Below are 21,934 nucleotides of genomic sequence, written 5' to 3'. Positions count from 1 at the left end.
TGAATGAACTGGTGCGACTGGGGGGGGTTGCCCCGGTCGAAGCTCCCCGGTCTACATACGACTTTCGACACGGCCTCCTCATATCTCGAGGCCCTCGCAGATCTCAACCTCGAGCACCTGATCAATCAAAGGAACGATGCGGTCGAGTCAGCAGATGACTGCCGGCGGAAGTTCATAGCGCGCAAGCTGTTTCTAAAGCTAGCCAAGGACAAACGCCTCACAAATCCGTCCCTAGAGAAAGGGCCGTTCAAGATCTGGTGCGACGACCTGCGGCCGGCCAACATCCTCCTGAATGAGGATCTGCAAATTGTCGGCGTCGTAGACTGGGAGTTCACCTACGCGGCGCCTGCTGAATTCACGTATGCGCCCCCCTGGTGGCTGCTGATTGAGAAACCCGAGTACTGGCCCCAGGGCTTGGAGGACTGGACAAGCGTGTTTGACTATCATCTCAAAACGTTCCTCAAGGTGATGAAGGACTGCGAGGACAAGGCGATCCAACAGGGCCGTTTGAAAGAGGACCAGCGGCTCTCCGGTCCCATGGGCCAAAGCTGGGAGAATGGTGATTTCTGGATCGTGTATGCCGCGTTGCACAGCTTCGCCTTTGATACCATCTACTGGCAGAAAATTGAGCCTCACTTTTTTGAGCCTACTGAGAGCCCCGAGGGAGCACGGAGAGAGCGACTCGACCTGTTGGATGCCAAAGAAAAGGAAGAGATGGAAGATCTGGTAGCGCGTAAGCTTGAAGAGATGAAGATCAGAGTTCTGGCGTGGGATCCGGACGAGTACACTGTGGCTTTTCATCAGGAGATGAAGGAGCGGAGAGAACGAGCAACTGAGGCGGATGAGGTCGATCAGTCGAATGGGATCGACTAGAGACGATGGTGAGAGAGACAGACGCTGGTCGGGGTCCGTGGTCTGGATGAATATAGAGTACATCAGACATAAGCATATATTAGTCATCATCCTGCACATCTAATGCGGTCGGATCTTTTCCCGAGTCGGTCAACTTTGTTTTCGCATACAAAAAGTCATCTTCAAAGTCACCATCAACGGTGTACAACTCACTGTCCGACCACATCTCACCATGCCTCCCCAGCGAAAAGCCAGCGCGGCCAGTCGCAAAAAGTCCGCCACCAAGTCAGCCGCCAACAAACCTTACTCCCGACCCGAAACAAAACCCTCCGCGTCTGCGTCTGCGCCTGCAAGCCGCAAAAGAAAAGCCCCAACTCTCGACGAAGCAGAACCAGCCCAACCAGCCCAACGCAAACGCCAAAAAGGTGCGCACTTACCTCCTTGCCGCAGTCTTCTTCTCCTCTAACGCGACGAACCAGACGTCCCCGCATTCGTCCCCAATGAACCCCCCACGCGCCGTCTCGACGTCTACGTCTTCGGCACCAACTGCTACGGCGAGCTCGGTCTCGGCGACGCAACAAAGAAATCCGAACTACCCGGCCCTGTCCTGAACCCCAAGCTTGCCGCCGTCTCTGTGGGCGTCGTGCACCTCACCATTGGCGGCGTGCACTCCGCCGCCCTGACGCACGACAACAAGATCCTTACCTGGGGCGTCAACGACGAGGGGACACTCGGACGCGATACAAAGGAGGATCCGATAGAGGTGGACGAGACGCCCAACGGAGCCGACCAGTCGGATTCCGACTCCGACGATGACGAGGTCACCCTCAACATGAAGGAGGCCACACCCGCCGCCGTCGACCCGGCGCATTTTCCCAAGGGAACGGTGTTTACGCAGTTGACCGCCACCGACAGCGCGACCTTTGCGCTCACCCGTGACGGACTGGTATACGGATGGGGCACGTTCCGGGTATGTCTCTACATTCACTATCTTTGTCTCCAACCCAACTAACGGGCACCAGGGCACAAGCGGCGTAATCGGCTGGTCGCCCACGACCAAGTTCCAGCGCACGCCCGCGCTCATCCCGGGCCTCAAAGACGTGACAAAATTGGCCAGCGGCGCGCAGCACGTGCTAGCGCTGACCGCGCACGGCACCGTGTACAGCTGGGGCTGCGACGAGCAGCGGCAGCTGGGCCGGCGACGCGCCAGCCGCGCGCAAGACGCCGACCCGCTGCTCCCCGGCGAGTGTGCGCTGCCGCCGAACATCGTCGACGTCGACGCCGGGTCGTACCACTCGTTTGCGGTGCGCAAGTCCGGCGCCGTCTATGGGTGGGGGTCGAACAATTTCGGGCAGACGGGGATTGCCGCCAACGCCGGGGACAGCGACGCGGTCGTGCTGTTCCCGACCAAGGTGGCCAGTCTTCGCGAGCACCGGCCGATCAAGAGTATCACGGGCGGGAAGGATCATAGTGTGGTGGTTGCGGGCGGGCGGTGTCTCGTCTGGGGTCGGATCGATAATAAGGCGTTGGGGGTGGGGGTTGAGGATATGCCAGCGGCGAGCGTTGTGCGGGATTCGTACGGCAAGCCGCGGATTCTGACGGCCCCGACGCCGGTGACGGGGATCGAGGGGGAGGTCGTCTTTGTCGAGGCGGGCCCCGACCACACCTTCGCCATCACCGACAAGGGCGCCGCGTACAGCTGGGGATTCAACACGCAGTGTCAGGCGGGACAGGGCCGCATCGATGAGGTGGAGCGTCCGACCCTCCTGCAGAATAAGCATGTCAACGGCAAGAAGCTGGTGTGTGCAGCTGCTGGGGGTCAGTTCAGTATCATTGGGGGAGAGCATGCGCCGACGAATGGTGTGCAGGGCTGACGCACTACATTTTCCATGGATGATGGATGTATTCTGAATGATGTCGATTCTATGACTGTACTGTAACAATACCTAGCAAGCGAGCCACTTCAGTTCCTCTGTCCCTCCTCCTTCCGGTCCAATTTGCCCTTCAATCCACCGTCGTCGAGAAGACTTCCGAACATGGCCGCTTCAGCAAGACAGTTCACCTGCAAGGCGTGCAGACCGGCATGGCACATCAACCAGGTCAGGTCCTCGGTCAGACCGTAGGACGCGGCACGCGCCATGGCCACACGAGAACCCTCCACCAGATCGTCTTCGCGACGCTCGTCCACCCACCCCCTTCGAGATATAGTCCACGGCTCCTTCGGCAAAATGATACCAAATGTCCTTCAACATCGGTTCCCCATGAGTTCTGTCAAACAATTGTTGCACCTGGTCGCAGACCATCTTGCCGTTGCACGCGTTCTCGAGCGGCCTGCTGAACCCGGTGGTGTGCATGTGCTCGTCGAACGCTTCCTCAATGTCCGCAATACGCTGATCGACGATCCCCTTGCGCGCCTTGGGGTAGCCGAGGAGGGCCCGCCGCAGGTAATGGTGTCTATCGTTCTGGATGTGCCAGCTCATCAAGACGGCGCACATGCGGGAGCCAGGGTGATTCCACTGCGAGGTGAACATGCGGGTCATGCAGTGGGCATAGGCGTCGTAGACGTTTCTGAGAGCTTCTTCGGTGATAACACCGCTCTCCGTGATGTCGGCCGTATTCAGGAGGCTGTTAAAGAGTTCAGAGTTGACGATATCGGAGCCCACGTCCACCATGTCAGTTCCAGGCGAAGACAAGATAAACTGAAACGCGACAGCAGTCGAGTCGAACCCGCGCACCATACCCTCCGCGGCCATGCCCAGAATACCGGACTCGCAGAGCATCACGGCGAGGAGCTCATCCCGCGACACCCGGGCGGTCTTGCTGGTCAGACTCTTCGCGTGCTTCTCCGCCAGTGCCACTTTGTATCTGGTATAGATCAGGCCCAGTGCGGTCATGTCACGACGCTCATTGCCACCCAGGGTTTCCCGCGCTCTAGGGCTCGCGATCTCGGCATAGAGAATTCTGCTGAACTCCGGGAAGACGTGGTGGTATCCGTGCTCGATGAAGAAGCCCATGTCGGTGCAGTAGTTGGAGTAGAGGAGGTAGGGGTCGTGGGCGCCGATCAACATGTTGGTGAAGAAGCAGCCGTAGAAGGCCGAAGATGCAAGCAAACAGGGTGGCCAGTCTCCCACGTTCAAGATGCCGCTGACAGTGTCAGAAATTCGCGCCAACCCCTGTCCTTTGCTGCGGAGCTTGCGGCCGGCTTGATGCTGCTCCTCGCGCCAGGCTGCTAGCTCCTGGGACAGGACGACCTCCGTGACGTACTTCTCCTCGGAGTCAGATGCGGGATGCTCGATTTGGCCGTAGACCTTGTTCAGACATTCGATAGCGGTGTCGAGGACGGCTGCCCAAGTCTTGGGGGAATAGTCGGGAAAGATTCTGCGAACAGACTCATTGCCCGGGTCGACCTGCTGGATGTGGACTTCCGGGCTGTCTGGCAGGCCCCAGAAGTAGGAACTATGCTGAAAACGCTGGATACCAGGAGGATAAACCCCATTGGGGGTGTTGGGTGCCTTGGCTGGTTCACCCACTGCCACTGGATCTCGCGTTCACGAGAGCAGAAGAAGGATGAATGAAAGGGAACTGCAAACTGCCCTGCTTATAAAAGGTACGCATGGCGAAACGCTGGTGAAAGAAAGAACGGATTGGAACCATTTCCATTGAACCAAGAAAGAGAGAAGTGCCATCGCCTGGTCAGTGATGTGAGCACATCCAGGATAGAATGAACGGAGGAACATGCCAAACAGGGGCACTGTAGGGACGGAAAGTGTAGATTCGAGGCTTTCCTCCGGCCAACAAAACAGCAGATATCATTTCTGCACAAATAGACGTCAGCTAGTGACAGATCCCGTCTTCCCAGCAAGGCGTCTTTCAGACTCCGGGGAGATCATCGACACCACAGATCAGCGATTCTGGTCGAAGATGGGTGCATAATTGGCTGTCGTCTATATTCTCCCGAGTAGAATCGGGCTTCTATTTTCCTTCCTGCGTCATATCGTTATGCTTAGCTTTGTTGAACCCCATACCTTAAGGTCCCCGACCCAACCAGGGGTCAGTCAGACCCTACTTTAAGGGCTCCGTCCTACATGGAGGGTGGAAACCTTCATCTGGATCGGACGACCTTGGATCGAGCTTCTGCAAGCGCTCGTGCTTCGACCTGCGTAAAGACTCCCCGCATAGGTCACTCAAATATCGCCGCGGGCACTCGAATAGCACTGTCTAGACCGAGGGGTGTGCCAAACCCGTATCCGAATGTCCATACTCTAGGACTCATCAGCCTGGGACAGCCACGGGCAGTTGAAGGAGACCCATGTTCCTGGATTGTAAGAACTGTAGGTATGAATAGTACACGGGAGGTGGTGAGGAGCTGAGAAGGTCCGGCATGTGCGATGGTTGTGGGAACATCCTCCGTAAGTATATATTTCCGGAGTCTTCCCCCAAGGTACCGGCAGCCAGCCACACCATCCTGCTTAGTCACCCAAATAAACTACAATAAACTATTCTCATACGTGGTAGCCAGGGTCTACTTGATGTACGAACCATATTATATAAGTACTAAGGATCAAACAGAGATTGGTGAAGCAGGCTTAAGTAGTTTAGTTAGGCCGACTCTATAGCGTCGACACCTGAGGCATCGATGACATGAACCGTTGAAGTGGCTCCGGAGGACTGCGAACCGAACGGTTGTCTCCTACAGAGTCCAAAGATTCACGCACGATCTTCCATGATCCTCGGGATACATCCTACCGGAAAGCCATGGCAATCCCCACTGACAACCCCTTTTGAAGGGAATTTTCACGTCAGGTGAGCTGGGGAAGAGAATCTAGGCCATGCACCGAAGGAAACCGAACTGGTTGGAACGAAAAGGGACGGGAACGGAGCTTGCCAGGCCGCTGATTTGCCCGATATTGGAATGGAGGCACGAAAGAATTACGGAGAGGAGGGGATCAATGTTTTAGCAGCAGGAGGGGATCAATGTTTTAGCAGCAGGAGGGGAAGCTCACCCGAAGCCGAGCGCAACCAGGATCCGGATTGGGATTGAGGATGTTGAGGTATCACCAACCGGTTGAACGGAGGAGGGAGTATAGGTCCATACAGTAGAAGAGAGAATGGAGCTATGATGTATGAGTCCACCTCTTTGATGTATGAGAGTACCAAAGAGAGAGTGTGTGTACCAAAGAGAAAGAAGGGGGAGTGATGATGTCATGTGATGGCGGGGATTCCCGGGAAGCGCAGGGAGCCTGAGGCTGCGACGGAGGGGTAAGCAGCGTCACACATCATCGGTTTTCCTGTGTCGTCACTGACCCTCGGGTGTGCTTGGTCGGAGCTAGAAGGAATCTTCCCTTCTTCTTCTTCTTCTTCTTCTTCTCTTCTTCTCCTCTTTTCTTCTCCTTTCTCTCTCTTCTTCTCTCTCTTCAACTCAATTCTTGTTGAACACCAGTCCCTCAGTCCCTCAGTGAAATCATTCTGATCGCATCCGACCCCACCACCCGGTGAGTTCTTCAAGCTACTGGTGCCCCTCCATTAGCGATCCAGCTCCCGTATTCGTCGCCCGGTAAACCATTGGGTCTGTCGGCGTGGCACAATCACTTATATTTCTCCCTCCCCCGGATCCCTTCCTCTCTTTCTCCTCTTCCTCTTCTTTCTCCTTTCCATCAATCAATCACCTCGATTCCATCTAACCATTCCTAGTCTTTCGACTTCATCAATCTTCACAATGGGTGTCCTCGAACAGCTCTCCCGAAAGTCCGGCGTCATCGTCGGTGATGACGTCCTCCGTCTCTTCCAGCACGCCAAGGCCAACAAGTATGCCATCCCGGCTATTGTGAGTTCCCAGCCTCCTCCATCCGATGATAAGAACAACAGACTGACCAATTCGCAGAACGTGACCTCCTCCTCCACCGTCGTGGCTTCTCTCGAGGCCGCGCGCGACCAGAAGTGCCCCATCATCCTTCAGCTCTCTCAGGGTGGTGCCGCCTACTTCGCTGGCAAGGTACGTTTCATGTTTGGACATACCCCCTCGAGCCGCACTGACACATCCCAGGGCGTCAGCAACGACGGCCAGGCTGCTTCCATCGCCGGTGGTATCGCCGCTGCTCACTACATCCGCAGCGTTGCTCCCGCCTACGGCATCCCCGTTGTCCTCCACACCGACCACTGTGCCAAGAAGCTCCTCCCCTGGCTCGATGGTCTCCTCGATGAGGATGAGCGCTACTTCAAGCTCCACGGCGAGCCTCTCTTCTCCTCCCACATGATCGATCTGTCTGAGGAGCCCGTCGACTACAACATCCAGACCACCGCCGCTTACCTCAAGCGTGCTGCTCCCATGAAGCAGTGGCTCGAGATGGTACGTTCTTTCTGCCCTGACTTAAATGATCGACCCCATTGACTCTGGACAGGAAATCGGTATCACCGGTGGTGAGGAGGATGGTGTCAACAACGAGGATGTTGACAACAACTCCCTCTACACTCAGCCCGAGGACATCCTGGCCATCCACAACGCCCTCTCCCCCATCAGCCCCTACTTCTCCATTGCCGCTGGCTTCGGTAATGTCCACGGTGTCTACAAGCCCGGCAACGTCCGCCTCCACCCCGAGCTCCTCAGCAAGCACCAGGCCTACGTCAAGGAGAAGCTCGGCTCCCAGGATGACAAGCCCGTCTTCTTCGTCTTCCACGGTGGCTCTGGCTCCTCCAAGGCCGAGTACAAGGAGGCCATCAGCTACGGTGTCGTCAAGGTCAACGTCGACACCGACATGCAGTACGCCTACATGAGCGGTATCCGCGACTACATGCTCAACAAGAAGGACTACCTGATGTCCCCCGTCGGCAACCCCGACGGCGAGGACAAGCCCAACAAGAAGTTCTTCGACCCCCGCGTGTGGGTGCGTGAGGGTGAGAAGACCATGAGCAAGCGTGTCCAGGAGGCTCTGGAGGACTTCAGCACTGCTGGCCAGCTGTAAAGGTCTTTCACCTCGGATCTGATGACCCCGATACCAGTACATAAGTTGATCAATCAAAAGCGATAACGGAGAAAAAGTTCAAAGCGGTGTCTTTGATGTTGGGTGGGGGAGTCGATTGGTCGATGATGTATGTAGTATGATATAATAATGAACCATATATCAGTCATTCAGTACCTTTATCACTCTAGCACTATTGGGCTGGTTGATGCCATGTCAACTGCAAGGAGATGGAGTCGGGAGACATGCAACGGTCACGTGCTGTGTGGCACGAGGGAGGAATGTATGACGTTATGTTCAACATCGTCTAATCAATGTATACAAGGTAATGCCTCTGGTCATTACTCCATACACCGGCATAGCATGAGAAATGCTCGGATCCCCTCCCGAGCCGTCCTGGCAAGGATGGCTACTATATTTGGAAGACTTGTTCCTGGAGGTACGGAGTAGCATTAAGCCTTAGCGTCTGAGCATTGAATCCGTACGGACTACTGTAGATAGGGTCGTCTTCAGCCATGTGCCGAAGCTATGGAACGGTGGGAGAGATGCTATTTTGGGATCTTCTCCGGAGTACACCCCTCGATTGGGTAACAGGGTCTTTCCCTGCCATTTACTCCCTGGGATCTACTATTGATGATAGTGGATTTGTTGGGACGGTTCATGGAGCGCTTGAGACTGAGACATGGTCATTGCGCGGGTCCGTTGGGACTTGTTTCGCTAGTAGATACATGGTTAGTGTCATCATGATCGGTTCTTCCATCTGTTGGAGTACACGTCAGGAACCAACCGAGGAGGAGGGACTGTTATCTGTCAGTAGTACGGAGTAGGAGGGAGGAATGAGGAGTACATCATCCGCCACCGAGTTGTTGCGTGTGCATCAGGTACCTTTCCATCGGGGAGGGCGTGGATGGGCCCCACCGGTGTCTCAGAAAAGCCCTAAAATGTTCCAGACTCGACCCACAGGCAGTGGCTGATTGGCTTGCCAAAATAGCAGCGGCTCTGGGAACCAATCAGCACGGATTAAATGGGCCACCTATTGTTGTGGTTTTTCACTTTTTGCCATTAATAACATTTTCGACTGCATTCTCTGGCTTCCGGTTTGCTGATCCTCAACGGGGATCCGTCTGGCTCACAGTACCTCCAGAGTCCTGATTTCCTGCTAATCTACTGTTCTATGGATCATGATAGAGGCATTCGCTTCCAGATACCGGAGTACTCCATGTGTACCTATCTTCTAGAAGTACTCTACATACGTACAAACAGACTGAAACCTCTGCTCAGCTGGACAGATCACCGGCGGTCTCAGGCGGATGCAATCCTGCTCAAGCAATCTGATCGGAATGTCCGTCTTCTTCGCCATCTGTGTCGGTCCCTAAGCCTGTTCAGGCAAGATGGAACACTACCGTCGCCTCTGAGATGTCTTTGTTCCAGACCCGCCTCCACCCCAGCGATCCCCACTCACTTCTTCCTCTTCCTCTTCTTCTCAGCTTCATCATGCAGCCACTTTCGTCTTAGTTGCTTTAAATCTTCTTCTCTTTTCTGAGACCTCCCTCCTGGCCCGTGATCTCTCCTCCTCCCCCTCCCCCAACTCCATGTGGCCTCGACGCATTCTCCAGCATGGATCATAGCCCTCTTCTGCGGCGTGACGATTCCACCGAACAGTTCCTCAAGCTCATCCAGGATCCCTTCAAGTCGGCCGTATGCCTCTCACCCGCGCCAGCCCCGTTAGAAAGAAAGACCTTCGCTAACCAGCCCAGTTCCAAATCAAAGCCGTCTGGGCCTCCTTAGGTACCTCCGCCGGTCTCGCCGTCGTCCTCGCCTTGTGCTTCTCGTTGTTTCGCCCGCGTCACTCCCTCGTCTACGCCCCCAAGGTCAAACATGCAGACCGCAAACATACACCTCCTCCCGTGGGGAAAGGCTTCTTCGCCTGGCTCCAGCCCGTCCTCCGTACCAAGGAGCCCGAGCTCGTCGAATGTGTCGGGCTCGACGCCACCGTCTTTCTGCGCTTCACCAAAATGTGCCGCAACATCTTCATCTTCCTCAGCATCATCGGCTGCGGCGTCATGATTCCCATCAACATCACCCAGAGCAATGGTGACGGCGTGCCGGGGTTGTCCGCGTTTACGGCCATGACCCCTCTCTATGCCACCACCAACGCCATCTGGAGTCAGGTCATCTGTGCCTGGTTATTCGACATCATCGTGGTCTTCTTCTTGTGGAGGAATTACAAGGCGGTGTTGGCCCTGAGGCGGAAATACTTCCAGAGCTCGGACTACCAGCGGAGTCTTAGCGCTCGGACATTGATGGTATGTTGCGACAAGTACCTCAACCGCACCACGTCCTAATACATTCACAGATCACCGATATCCCTCCATCGGCCCGCTCAGACGAAGGCGTTCTGCGAATCACCGACGAAGTCAATCCTACCGCCGCCATTCCCCGTGCCTCCATAGGCCGCAACGTCAAAGACCTGCCCGTCTTGATCAAGAAACACGAGGAGACCGTTCGCCAGTTGGAGTCGGTGTTGGCGAAATATTTCAAGAACCCCGATCGACTGCCAGCCAAGCGGCCGACTATGCGCCCATCCCGCAAAGAACGGCACGGAAACGAAAAGGTCGATGCCATTGACTACCTGACCGAGCGGATCGAGCGACTCGAGGAGGAAATCCACCACGTCCGGGCCTCCATCGACAAGCGCAACGCGATGCCGTTCGGCTTTGTCAGTTGGGAGATGATTGAACACGCGCATGCGGTGGCCTACACGGCGCGCCGGAAACACCCCGAAGGAACGACCATCCGGTTGGCGCCGCGGCCGAGCGACCTCATCTGGGAAAATCTGCCGCTGTCGAAACAAGCCCGCCGATGGAAGCGGTTCGTCAACCGGATCTGGGTGTCGATCCTCACCGTGGTGTGGATAGCCCCTAACGCGCTGATCGCCATTTTCCTCTCCAACCTCAATAATCTGGGCTTGGTGTGGCCCGCTTTCCAGACCTCCCTCAGCGCCAGCCCTAACGTCTGGGCTGCCGTTCAGGGTATCCTCTCGCCCGCGATCACCTCGTTATTTTACCTGATCCTGCCCATCATCTTCCGCCGCCTTGCGATCCGTGCCGGCGACCTCACCAAAACCTCGCGCGAGCGGCACGTGCTCCACCATCTCTACTCCTTTTTCGTCTTCAACAATCTCATCGTCTTCTCGTTGTTCTCCGCCGCCTGGACGTTTGTGGCGGCGGTCGTGGACGCCCAGCGCGATGAAAATGCTTGGCAAGCGATCAAAGATGGCGACTTCTACCAGAAGATTATGAGTGCCCTCTGTCAGGTGTCGCCTTTCTGGGTGACCTACCTGCTGCAGCGGAACCTCGGTGCGGCCGTGGACCTGGTGCAGCTGGTGAACGTCTTCTGGGTGTGGTTCTCCAAGACCTTCCTCTCCCCGACGCCGCGACAGGCCATTGAATGGACGGCGCCGCCGCCTTTTGACTACGCGAGTTACTACAACTACTTTCTCTTCTATGCGACGGTGGCGCTCTGTTTCGCCACCCTGCAGCCCATCGTGCTCCCCGTCACGGCACTGTACTTTGGCCTGGACGTGATGATGAAGAAATACATGCTGCTGTACGTGTTCGTGACGAAGAACGAGTCCGGCGGACAGTTCTGGCGCGTCCTGTTCAACCGGATGGTGTTTGCCACCATCCTCGCCAACGTGGTCATCGCGCTGATCGCCAAGGCCAAGGGGACGTGGACCATGGTGTTCTGCGTGATCCCGCTGCCGTTCCTGATGCTGGGATTCAAGGTGTACTGCGTGCGGCAGTTTGACATTGACATCAAATTCTACAACCGCGCGAACTTGAGCGACGCCGAGGCGCTGGCCACCCCCGGCAAGAAGTCGAGCAAGAAGGCGTCGGACCGGCTGAGCAGCAAATTCGGCCATCCGGCGCTCTTCAAGCCGCTGATCACCCCGATGGTGCACGCCAAAGCGGCCGAGGCGCTCAAGCGCGTCTACCGTGGCCGTCTCGCGTCGTCTGTGATCGAGGGCGAGTACTCGGACATTGCGATGGATCCGATGTCGGCCGGGCGGCCGGGCAAGACGATGATGGACGCCTCGGCGACCGCACCCTTCGAAGTCGTCCCCGAGAACCACCTCGACTTCTCGTACTTCAAGGACCGGCCGGACTTCCGCGACGAGTTTGGTGGCGGGATCTACGGCCGACCCGAGGACCTGATCACCGAGCGGTCGCAGACCCCGCGCAGTGCGCTGGGCGAGTGGTCGCCCAGCTCGTCGCGTGCGTCCTCGCCGGCGCCGTCGCTCCCGTCGATCCCGCCGGGAGTGAGCCCGTACGACGGCTATGACGTGGGCATGGAGCACATCCACCCAGCGTTCCGGGGGTCGCTGTCCCGGGGGGATAGCGGGCCTGGGTTCTACCAGCAGGCCAACGAAAGTGAGACGCAGTTGCTCAGCCAGGCGCAGAGGCCGGCCGTAACGGAGACGACGACGCCGTTGGACCGCTGGCGGACGCGGGGATATGGGCCTGTGGAGCAGGACGACCCCAGCCTGACGTCGTATGAACATTACCGGATGGCTCGATAGGGTACATATTGATTATAGAGCGCTTGGATTATTGTAATATTGGACATGACTGACGGCTCACGCGAGATGTATAAATATATTGTTGTTGGTTACGGAGTATATTGACGTGCACTGTAGATACCTAGGTATGATAGGATTGTACCGTAAGTAGGGGTGAGGTTGCTTACCAATTACCCGATTGAGCGACTCAACCTCGGCGAGCAGATCGTTTGTCTTCTCGTTCCACTCGCTCAGGGGTGCATCCTGGTCCTTCTCACTTCTACCTAGGCCTAGGTACCGGACATGACTCCAATTTCCGCCCTCTCCTAACACACTAGACCGGTTTTGCGACTCCTGGATCGCATCGCACCACCGCCGAGGCCAGCCGATCGCCCAACACCACCACCGACCACACCATCAACGTGATCCGCCGGACGGTTCCTTCGACTCGGATCGGATGGTCTATCCTCCAGAGCGGGGATAGGGATATCAGTCGGTCGCTTGCTGTCTAGCTGGGTTTGCTCGGGCTGGACAGACGGTCCGCTCTGCTCAGCATACCACCGTTGCGTTCAGCGTCCCTCCTACACACCTATCATCGCGACTCTACGATACCAGACAATGGCATGGTACTCCATCCTCCCAGCCGACTTCTTCTACGTCGAGAGCTGGGCCGCCCGCGTCTTTGTACGTCTCCTGCGCGTGCACTCGCATCCTACCTAGCTACTTAGGTACGGCAGCTAACTCCGCAGGTCTTCCTCGGCCTCGTCACGATCTTCCCCTGGGCCGCGCTCCTCCTCTTCGACCTGGCCCTGTACCTCTGGCGAATGGTGATATACGAGATCCCCGTGGTCGGCGGCCGCGCGCGGGGCATGCAGCGGCCGCATGCGCCGAGTCTGAACGAGCGGGCGGACGCGCCGCGACAGGTGTTGGGGTTGGCCGGGTATGACGATGGAGAGAGGGGGAAGGGTGAGGGAGTGAAACGGCGCAATCCGAGGGAGGATGCCGAGTGAGCGGTTCTTTCGTTTGCGCCTGGTTTGTTTTGTAGGTAGATACCCCTGTATATGCTTCTGCTCTCGTTCGTCAATGTTTATCATCATCATCGTCTGTCTCTTGGTTATATCACCGACCTCGGCCCTTGGGGCAATCAGCGTGGAGCGGGGGTGTTGGCCAATCGCACTGCGAGATAAGAGTCTATACGCCTGGTATATATTGTCATCTGGACTGTCCTCGTTTTAAGCAGGACACGACATCATGGATGCAATCAACGCAGTCATCGCGCTGGCGCAATACTTAGAGAGACACCCCCTGTGGGTAGTTTGTCTTGTACTGGCAATCTGGGCCTTTGGCTTCTGGAACCGAGTTCGTCCTCTTCACGCCGTGTATACATTCGCTGACCATACCAGCAGACAGCTCAAGATGAAGACAAGACCAGGTCGAACCCAACAGGATACCCTCCGATCGAACCTCTCCCCGACTTCGACTGGAGCTCCACCGAGCCCCTGTCTTTCCGGCCCTTCAAGCCCAAGTACCATCTGACCATGGGTTGTTCGCCATCCTCCCGCTGGTAACGAGATACTAACATATATACAGCCCTCTCAACCCTCGACCCCTCCACCCTCATCCCCATGGACAAGACCTACAAAGACCGTCTCGCGCTGCGCGCCTCCCTCCTACACCAACACCCAGACGTCGTCATAGGCGTGAACCCGGACGCAGACGAGCGCACCGCCGCCGCCGTCCGCGAACTCTATACCTTCCTCGTGGGAACATACCTGCCCACCCGCTACCCGACCATGTTCCGCCTCACCCCTGGCCCTGCCAGCAGCAGCAGCGATAGCAACATGGTGCTACACAACCTCGCCATCGAAGGGAATCCCCACCCCCTCCACCCAGGCCCCATATCCCGGCACTCCGCGCGCGCCGACCTCGAGCGCCTCAGCACCCTCATCGACGAGGACCTCCTCCTCCTGCTGCCCTCCGCCGACAGCGACGAGAAAACCGCCGACGGCCACCCGCAGTACGTCCTGCAGGCGTACGCGACCTTCTTCCCGGCCGGATTCGACACGCGCACCAAGCTGGCGCGCAGTCTGGCCGAGATCCATGCGCCTGTGCCCGGGTATGCGGCTAAGCTGGAGCGGAGTATGGATCGGTTTTTTGCACGGGTTGAGGTTGGCCGGTTTGTGAAGCGGGTGAATTGGAGTGTTACGACTGAGGCGGGGTTGTTTGCGGCGTTTGGCGGGGTGCATGGGGAGGGTCATGGGGATGGTATTCAGGAGAGGATTGGGGAGGGGGAGTTGGATGTTGAGACGGTGAGTGCTGCATTGCATATTGGTTGTTGGAGAGCTGACGGATGTAGACGGTTCTGCGGTGCGAGAGGCAGACGCTGCATCGGCTGCCAACTACCAAGGCGCTGGTGTTCGGCTTCCATACGTATACGTATCCTATCCAGGCGATCAAAGATGAGGGACTGGGCGAGGAGCTGGCGGCCGCCATTGACGGGCTGAAGGAGGGGAATGTGCCTGAGATGCACTGGTACAAGCGGGGGGCGGTTTGGGGGGATGCCGTGAAGCATTTCTTGCGTAACTAGATACACAACATACGCTAGTATTGCGCACGACGTAACTTTTATCTACCTTCCTCTATCTACCATCCATCCCAGCACCTAGTGCAACCGCTGCATGACCTTGATCAGATCCGCCGTCACGCCCATGGCGGTGACATCGCCGCCGGCCCCGGCGCCCTGCACAATCAGCGGGTTGCTGCCGTACCGCCGGGTGTAGAAGCTGATGATGTTATCGCTGCCCTTCAGCCCGGCAATGGCGCTGTCCTTGTCGAACTGCTGCAGACCGACGCGCACCTGCTTCGTAGCCACATCCACGCTGCCGACATACCGCACGACCTTGCCGGCCTTCTCGGCGCCCTCCTTGATCTCCGCCATCTGGCCATCAAACTCGGGCAGGCGCGCCATGAACTGCGCAACGCCGTCCGCCGACGCCGGCAGCCCCGCCAGCTCCGCGGGGATGAGCGACTCGATCGGGAACGCGTCCGGCGCCTGCACATCCAGCCCGGCGATGCGCGCCAGGATCGTCAGCTTGCGCGCCACGTCCATGCCGTTCAGGTCGTCGCGCGGGTCCGGCTCCGTGTACCCCAGCTCCTTCGCCTGGGCGACGACCTCGCTCCACTTGCCGCCGCCGGCGCCGCCGACCGGCGCAAACGTGTTGAACAGGAACGACAGCGTGCCCGAGAACACGCCCTCGATGCGGGTGACCTCGTCTCCGGTGGCGACGAGATCGCGCAGCGTCGACAGCACGGGCAGGCCGGCGCCGACGGTGCTCTCGTGGTAGACGAGGGCGTTGCCCTGCGCGGCGGCGGCGAAGATCTCCTTCCACAGCGCCAGGTCCGACGAGAAGCCCTTCTTGTTGGGCGTGACGATCGAGATGCCCTGCCGCAGGAAGACCGGGTACTGGCCTGCCAGCTGCGGGTCGCTGGTGTTGTCGACGAGGATGGCGCGGCCTGGCGCCGCGGCGAGGTAGCTGGCCATCTCGTCGGCGGAGAGCGCGCCCTTCTTGGTCAGCGCGGGCGTGTCAACGGCGGTCTTCCAGTCCGCGGCGGGGATCGCGGGGCTGTACGCCGGTGTCGGAGCCAGGAGCGTTTGTGTCGACCGCGCCAGCAGGATGAGCTGGGGGGCGTTCGGGAGGCGGGCGAGTTGGTTCAGGAAGGCGGTTCCCACGCCGCCGACGCCTGGGCTGTTAGTATTGAAGCACAATGCTGGTATGTTGGGTGTTGGGGATGTGCTGGGTGGCATGGAGGTATGGACGTACCGACGACACCGAGGTAGATGGGGGCGGTCATTGTGCAGGAGAATGAGCCGGAGAAAGGATGAATAGAATTGGTAGAAAGCAATTGAACACGACAGTCAATCAACGATCACCAAGTGTTCCTGAAGCAAAGCAGTCGAGAAGTAGAAGCAGAAGTAGAACCGCCGCGGGGCAGATGTTAGTCACTACAAGTCACGTGCACAGCTTATCGTTATCACACCATACACTTCACCATCTCTTCAACCATCCATACTCCATACTCCATACACCTACCAGCACAATGTCCAACCTCTACGGCACCCGCAAACGCCCCAAATCCCCCTCGTCAACCCCCTCCTCCTCGACCCTCGCCTTCACAACCACCCTCTCCTCGCTGATCGCCAAAGACTCCTCAACCCCCAGCAGTGGCGGCGCACGCCCGCGCCCCTCGAAAGCCGCCAAATCCGACCTCTTCGCGCGCCCCAACAAAGGCGCCGCCAAACGCGTCGCGGCCGACCTCGCCGCCTCCGAAGATGACCGCGCCTACGCGCAGCAGACGCACCAGCGCACCGCGGACCTGGGCGCCGTGGACGCCGCCACGCTGCACCGGTCGCAGCGGCGGATGGAGGAGAAGGCGCGGATGTACGAGGACATGCAGCGGGGGCTGTATCTGGCTGCGGAGAGCAGCGACGAGGAGGAGGGGGATGGCGGGGATGCGTATCTGATGCGGCTGCGGCGGAAGGAGCGCGAGGGGCTGGTGGATTTCGATCGGAAGTGGGCTGATCGCGCGGGGTCTGATGAGGAGGGCGAGGAGGAGGAAGAGGAAAGGGGAGACGATGACGATGCGTCGATTGTCTCGTATGAAGACGAGCTGGGGCGTACGCGGCGCGGCACGCGAGCTGAGGCTGCGCGCGCGGCGCGAGAGAAGGAACTAGCCCAGCGGGATGGAGACGACCGCGTGAATCACCAGGAGCGCTGGCGGCCCTCCCGCCCGGACAACCTCATCTACGGGGCGACGGTGCAGACGGAGGCGTTCCAGGGGTCTGGGGCGATGGCGGATCTGGCGGCGCGGCGGGACCGGTCGCCGACGCCGCCCGGGGCGATGCACTACGATGCGGAGGCGGAGGTGCGCAACCGCGGCACGGGGTTCTATGCGTTTTCGAGGGATGAGGAGGAGCGGCGGCGGCAGATGGAGGAGCTGATGAGCGCGCGGGACGAGACGCAGCGGGAGCGGGAGGCGCGGCGGGCGCGGAGGGCGGTTCGTGAGCGGGCACGCGATGAGCGGCGGAAGAAGATTGAGGAGTTGCGGTCGAAGCGGCGGGCGGAGATGTTCCTTGCTGGGTTGGGGGGGCCTGTTGGTGTGATGGAATGAGGAGTTATGTTACTTAATGTTATGATACCCTACAAAGTCTAGATCATGTACTATTCAACGTCATTAAATACACTCGCCCTCCTGGTATTGAAAGGAAGCCACCGGACATAGCTCTCGTCAATCGTAACGCATACTCGTCAATCATGATTTTCTCATTATATCGTACTCATTACTAGCGTCGTGTCATCGTAATGCATCAAGCAAAGGTCGTAAGGAAACGGCATCAAGGAAAGGCGGCCAGTTCGGAGATGGTCTGCACAAAGGCGGTTGCATCTGCAAGGGTCAGTTTCGATCAGAACGCCTCGAACAGGCAACTCACCAGAGCGATTCGTAAACTTGAGAATGTGCTCGCCCTGCGCCGTCAGCGGCGGATTATAGTCGGGAAAGGTAAAGATGGAGCGTTGCAGCGTCCGCAGCACGACGGTTTTCGGCTCGGCTCGGCGCATCCAGCCTCGCGTGCCGATATGGTGGGTGATGAATGCCGTCCAGATGGGGGATCTACATCATTAGCGCTTGTAGCTGACTGCTGGGAGTGCTTCAAACGCACCGCTTCATCTCGCCCTTGTGCACAGACGCTTGCAGTCTGACGGCGCCGGAGACCGTGTCCCGGTAGATGCGCAAGGCATGGAGGAAGTTGTCGTCGACGATTTTGCTGACTCGTTAGTGATGCATTATGCCCCCTTTCAGTGTTAGCGACTTACCCCCCGAAAAGCTCCTGCTCGCGCTCCAGCTCATAGTCCCGGATGCGTTCCACCGGGCGCCCCGAGTCCTGGGAGCGAAGGGCCAGGAAGGTGCAGAAGAAGACGACCAGTTCTGTCTGGTCAGCTTGGCCTGGAAGGAAACTGGAAATACGTACGCTCGATAGCGGTGAACTTGAAATTGGCCCAGACAATCAGTCCTTTTCCTCCCTTGCTCCTTCGGCACAGCTGCAGACAGGACCCCACGCAGACGATTTCCAGCATGTTCAGAGGGAGACAGTAGTATTCGCTGCCGCGGGAGGTGCGCGGGGACTTGCACAGGATGCGGGCGCGGTGGTCGTCCTCGCGGATGTAAAAGTGGACGCGAAAGTCGGAGTCTCCATTGAACGATCTAGCTGGTCAGTCGCGTCCCATACACGTCCGCAGGAGACTCACAATTCAACGAGCTTCTCAAAGCCCTGCTCGTGGAGCATGCGCTTGGCGCCGGGGAGATGTTCTCCGAGACATGTGGAACTAGACTCGTTACTATCTGTCCCTCACTACCGAGGTGCTAGCTTACCATTCGCCATCATTCGGAATCAGCGTCGTCGTATGCTCGTCCAGGAACACGCGCTTCGCCCAGTGTTCCGCGACGGTGTTGGTGGACGACAGCGTCTGACTGGTGGCGGAGCTCGTGACTGGCGAGCCCGGGGCGTCAGGCACCGTCGGCGGGATGTCGAAGAAGCCGCCCGACGCCGGCGACAGCGGGGACTGCGGCGACGTCTGCGGCCGTGTCCGCTCATACGACCGCCGTTTGGGCGGCCGACGGTCGCTGACGGGGCTGCCGGGATCGGCGCTGTTGCTACTGGCCGAGGACGGGGAGCTCAGCGACACGGCAGCCAGTTGGGCAGCAAGCTGCTGCTCCTGATGGAACTGGAGCTCTTTGAAGCCCACGCGGAGCGTGGCCATGAGCTGCAAGTCGGGGGATTTACTAAAGCGGTCAGCGTGCCGACTCGTAAGACGTCAAGGTAAGGTAGACAGCGCACTTCCGGACATAATCCTCCAATTCATTCAAAAAAGTCTTGTACTTGGCCAGGCGGCTGGACAGGGTCTCGTGGGATTGGGTGCGGAAGAAGGCGCACAGGTCCATCCAGGTGCGCCGGTAGAGATCGCGCGATGGCCCGCGGACGCCATCCAGCTCGCCCATGAAATCAATGATATCCTCAAAGGTGTAGTTCAGGCTGGTGCGGACGAGCTCGACATCGGCGTGCGCGACGGCGAGATTCTGTCGGTAGGCGCGATTCTTGTGCAGGTCGTCCAATCGGTTGAGCGAGGAGCTAATGGCGTAGAGGTCGGCGATCAGCGAGGTGATTTCGGTGGCATATTCTGGCAGCGGGTCGCGAAACAGACGGAAGCCAGCGGCCACATTCTCGGCCTCATCGGCGGAAGCGCGCAGGGCCATGATGGAGAGAGGTGGGCGAGGGGACATTCATCGATGGCGGGGAGAAGGGAATTCCGAATTGATGGTGGGGGTGGGTGGGAGAGGGATGTACTCTATGACATATGCACGAGAAGCCGGAGAATGCAAGCGAGAAAAGACGGTCTGCAAGAGTTGATATGTGAGGTGAGAAGAAAAGAAGAGTCAGATTGTGCGCACGGAAAAGATGCATCGACTTAGGGTTTGGTCGCACCACCGCCTGATCTGTCGCATTATCACCACCACCTCGACCGGGACAGCGGGGTAGGAATGTCGTCGGATCGAGTCCGACAGAGAAAGTTCTCCCTTGCGGCTCTTGACGGGAAAAAGACCCCGACGTTGACGTGGCATGCAGTGGCGTCTTCAGCCCAATGAGATCCGCAGACGCCGTCGAATCTGATGCATCCACGTTCACATCCTACGGAGTACTATACCGAGTATACATACTAGGGGGTATTCATTTCTATTCAAGCTCATCAAGAAGCTACTGCAATATCCGCCCGTTCACATCAATGTCCACCTTGTAGTACTTGAACTGGCGACTCGGCACCTTCTGCTCAAACAGGATATCCAGCTCCTCAAACGTCCTCCCCTTGGTCTCGGGCAGACACCAGAAACAATACACCGCACACAAAAAGCTCAGCCCCGAGAACAGAAACCCGATCTTCCCGCGCCAGTCACCCTGGTCCTCGTTCATCGCGTACGGGATCACCACCGCAAACACCACCGACCACACAAAGCAACTCACCGTTGACAGCGCAATCGTCAGCCCACGCAGGCGCGCCGACGACACCTCCGCCAGCAGCACGTAGCAGAACGGCCCCAGCGAGATGTCATAGATGAACGTGCAGACGAGCATCATGCCACACTGCGCCCAGACGACCTGATTCGTGCGGGTCGGGGCGGCATCGACCGCCCCGATGATCAACAGGATCAGGCAGAGGCTCGAACAGCCAAAGAGGTACATCGTCCGGCGGCCCACGAACGACAGCAGAAACCAGGAGATGCAGGTGCCCACCAGCCCGATCGCGGTCAGCCCCAGGTTCATAGAGAACGCGTCCGAGGAATCCAGCCCCGCCAGCTCCATGAAGTGCACCGCGTAGTTGATGAAGAACACGTTGCCCGTGAACGCCTGCATGCTGTACGCCATGACGCAGATCAGCAGCCGCCGGAAGTCCGGCCCCCGGAAACACTCCAGGTAGTTCGGCCGGTCGCCCTTGAAGGTGTCCTCCAGCCGCAGCGTTTCCTTGATGTGGGACAGCTTCAGCGAGGCGTCGACCGTCGGCGTGGCCAGTCGCTGCAGGGATCGGGCGGCGGCGTCATACCGGCCATGTCGGCAGAGCCAGTACGGCGGGTCCGGGACGAACGCGACGAGGGCTAACATGACGCAGGGGAGCACCCACTGCGCGGCGATCGGGATCTTATACGACCACTTGCTGTCAATGGACGAGGTGCCTTTGAGGATGCCTGACGCCACCAGCGAGCCGATGGAGAAGGCTAAATTGGTCATGGTGGCGGCGAACCCGCGCAGGACCAGCGGCGTCACTTCGCCGATGTAGGCCGAGGCGCAGATGGGGTAGAAGGCGATGACGCAGCCGTTGATGAGCTGGCCAACGAAGAGCTGGGCCGGGGTGTGGCTGAAGAACTGGAGGAAGATGAAGGCGATGGACAGGCAGGAGCACAGGGCGATCATGATGCGCGGACCGAAGCGGTTGTAGACATAGCCGGAGCACAGGGCGCCAATGATGCCGCCGATGAGGTTGGCATAGTTGAAGGCCGACAGCCACTTGGCGGCGAGGATGTAGGACCCCTGGTACTGGTAGCCGTAGGTCTGCTTGAAGACGTCCAGACCGACCAGACTCTTGACGATGCCGCCGTCGATGCCCTTGAGCACGGTGGCCAGGTTCATGAACAGGCCCCAGCCGATAGCGGGCCAGTACCGGCGCATGGCCTCCCAGAAGCGCAGATTGTGTTCATCTTTGGTGAACTGGAAGGAACGCTCAGCTTCTTCGAAATCCGACGATGCGAAGGAATGGACGACGGTAGGTGTTTTTTCGGGTGTCGCCATTCCAGTGGATGTTGTAAAAATATAAGAATGGAGGTGATGTCTGGTTGAAGATGAAGCTGAAGATTTTGCCGAGTCTGCCAACTCCCAAGGTACTTGCACTAGACGTTAGTCGGTGTCTGTTGCATGAAGATTTGTAACTAGCCAGTTCATAAGCGAACTCTGTGCGTATCAAGT

General features: G+C 58.2%; 9 protein-coding genes across 9 annotated transcripts; 5 read left to right on the top strand and 4 right to left on the bottom strand.

The window, feature by feature from the left end:
• Positions 1-3: 3 nt before the first annotated feature.
• ATEG_04705 (uncharacterized protein) lies at positions 4-2,726 on the top strand (the record flags this gene model as incomplete). The annotated part of the gene is made up of 5 exons (XM_001213883.1): positions 4-733; positions 856-881; positions 1,097-1,277; positions 1,332-1,822; positions 1,875-2,726. The coding sequence occupies 5 exons, from the start codon at positions 4-6 to the stop codon at positions 2,724-2,726; spliced, it is 2,280 nt and encodes a 759-aa protein (XP_001213883.1).
• Positions 2,727-3,306: 580 nt separating this feature from the next.
• ATEG_04704 (uncharacterized protein) lies at positions 3,307-4,467 on the bottom strand (the record flags this gene model as incomplete). Its single annotated transcript, XM_001213882.1, has 3 exons — positions 3,307-3,368; positions 3,593-4,322; positions 4,405-4,467. 3 exons carry the CDS (start codon positions 4,465-4,467, stop codon positions 3,307-3,309), a joined length of 855 nt encoding a protein of 284 aa, XP_001213882.1.
• A 2,101-nt stretch (positions 4,468-6,568) lies between these two features.
• Positions 6,569-7,811, top strand: ATEG_04703 (fructose-bisphosphate aldolase FBA1; the record flags this gene model as incomplete). The annotated part of the gene is made up of 4 exons (XM_001213881.1): positions 6,569-6,676; positions 6,734-6,844; positions 6,896-7,198; positions 7,251-7,811. 4 exons carry the CDS (start codon positions 6,569-6,571, stop codon positions 7,809-7,811), a joined length of 1,083 nt encoding a protein of 360 aa, XP_001213881.1.
• A 1,614-nt stretch (positions 7,812-9,425) lies between these two features.
• On the top strand, positions 9,426-12,390 carry ATEG_04702 (putative DUF221 domain protein; the record flags this gene model as incomplete). Its single annotated transcript, XM_001213880.1, has 3 exons — positions 9,426-9,506; positions 9,566-10,114; positions 10,165-12,390. The coding sequence occupies 3 exons, from the start codon at positions 9,426-9,428 to the stop codon at positions 12,388-12,390; spliced, it is 2,856 nt and encodes a 951-aa protein (XP_001213880.1).
• Positions 12,391-12,987: 597 nt separating this feature from the next.
• ATEG_04701 (uncharacterized protein) lies at positions 12,988-13,379 on the top strand (the record flags this gene model as incomplete). Its single annotated transcript, XM_001213879.1, has 2 exons — positions 12,988-13,053; positions 13,119-13,379. The coding sequence occupies 2 exons, from the start codon at positions 12,988-12,990 to the stop codon at positions 13,377-13,379; spliced, it is 327 nt and encodes a 108-aa protein (XP_001213879.1).
• Positions 13,380-15,031: 1,652 nt separating this feature from the next.
• ATEG_04700 (homoserine dehydrogenase) lies at positions 15,032-16,221 on the bottom strand (the record flags this gene model as incomplete). Its single annotated transcript, XM_001213878.1, has 2 exons — positions 15,032-16,110; positions 16,191-16,221. The coding sequence occupies 2 exons, from the start codon at positions 16,219-16,221 to the stop codon at positions 15,032-15,034; spliced, it is 1,110 nt and encodes a 369-aa protein (XP_001213878.1).
• Positions 16,222-16,467: 246 nt separating this feature from the next.
• Positions 16,468-17,538, top strand: ATEG_04699 (CCDC174 family protein; the record flags this gene model as incomplete). The annotated part of the gene is made up of 1 exon (XM_001213877.1): positions 16,468-17,538. One exon carries the CDS (start codon positions 16,468-16,470, stop codon positions 17,536-17,538), a length of 1,071 nt encoding a protein of 356 aa, XP_001213877.1.
• Positions 17,539-17,761: 223 nt separating this feature from the next.
• Positions 17,762-19,677, bottom strand: ATEG_04698 (uncharacterized protein; the record flags this gene model as incomplete). Its single annotated transcript, XM_001213876.1, has 8 exons — positions 17,762-17,811; positions 17,858-18,036; positions 18,086-18,190; positions 18,240-18,369; positions 18,473-18,627; positions 18,672-18,749; positions 18,796-19,206; positions 19,262-19,677. The coding sequence occupies 8 exons, from the start codon at positions 19,675-19,677 to the stop codon at positions 17,762-17,764; spliced, it is 1,524 nt and encodes a 507-aa protein (XP_001213876.1).
• Positions 19,678-20,176: 499 nt separating this feature from the next.
• ATEG_04697 (putative MFS alpha-glucoside transporter) lies at positions 20,177-21,760 on the bottom strand (the record flags this gene model as incomplete). The annotated part of the gene is made up of 1 exon (XM_001213875.1): positions 20,177-21,760. The coding sequence occupies one exon, from the start codon at positions 21,758-21,760 to the stop codon at positions 20,177-20,179; it is 1,584 nt and encodes a 527-aa protein (XP_001213875.1).
• Positions 21,761-21,934: the final 174 nt, after the last annotated feature.

This window comes from Aspergillus terreus, genomic scaffold, assembly GCF_000149615.1.
Source record: "Aspergillus terreus NIH2624 scaffold_6 genomic scaffold, whole genome shotgun sequence".
Taxonomy (NCBI): domain Eukaryota; kingdom Fungi; phylum Ascomycota; class Eurotiomycetes; order Eurotiales; family Aspergillaceae; genus Aspergillus; species Aspergillus terreus.
This window is presented reverse-complemented; position numbering and strand designations above follow the sequence as displayed.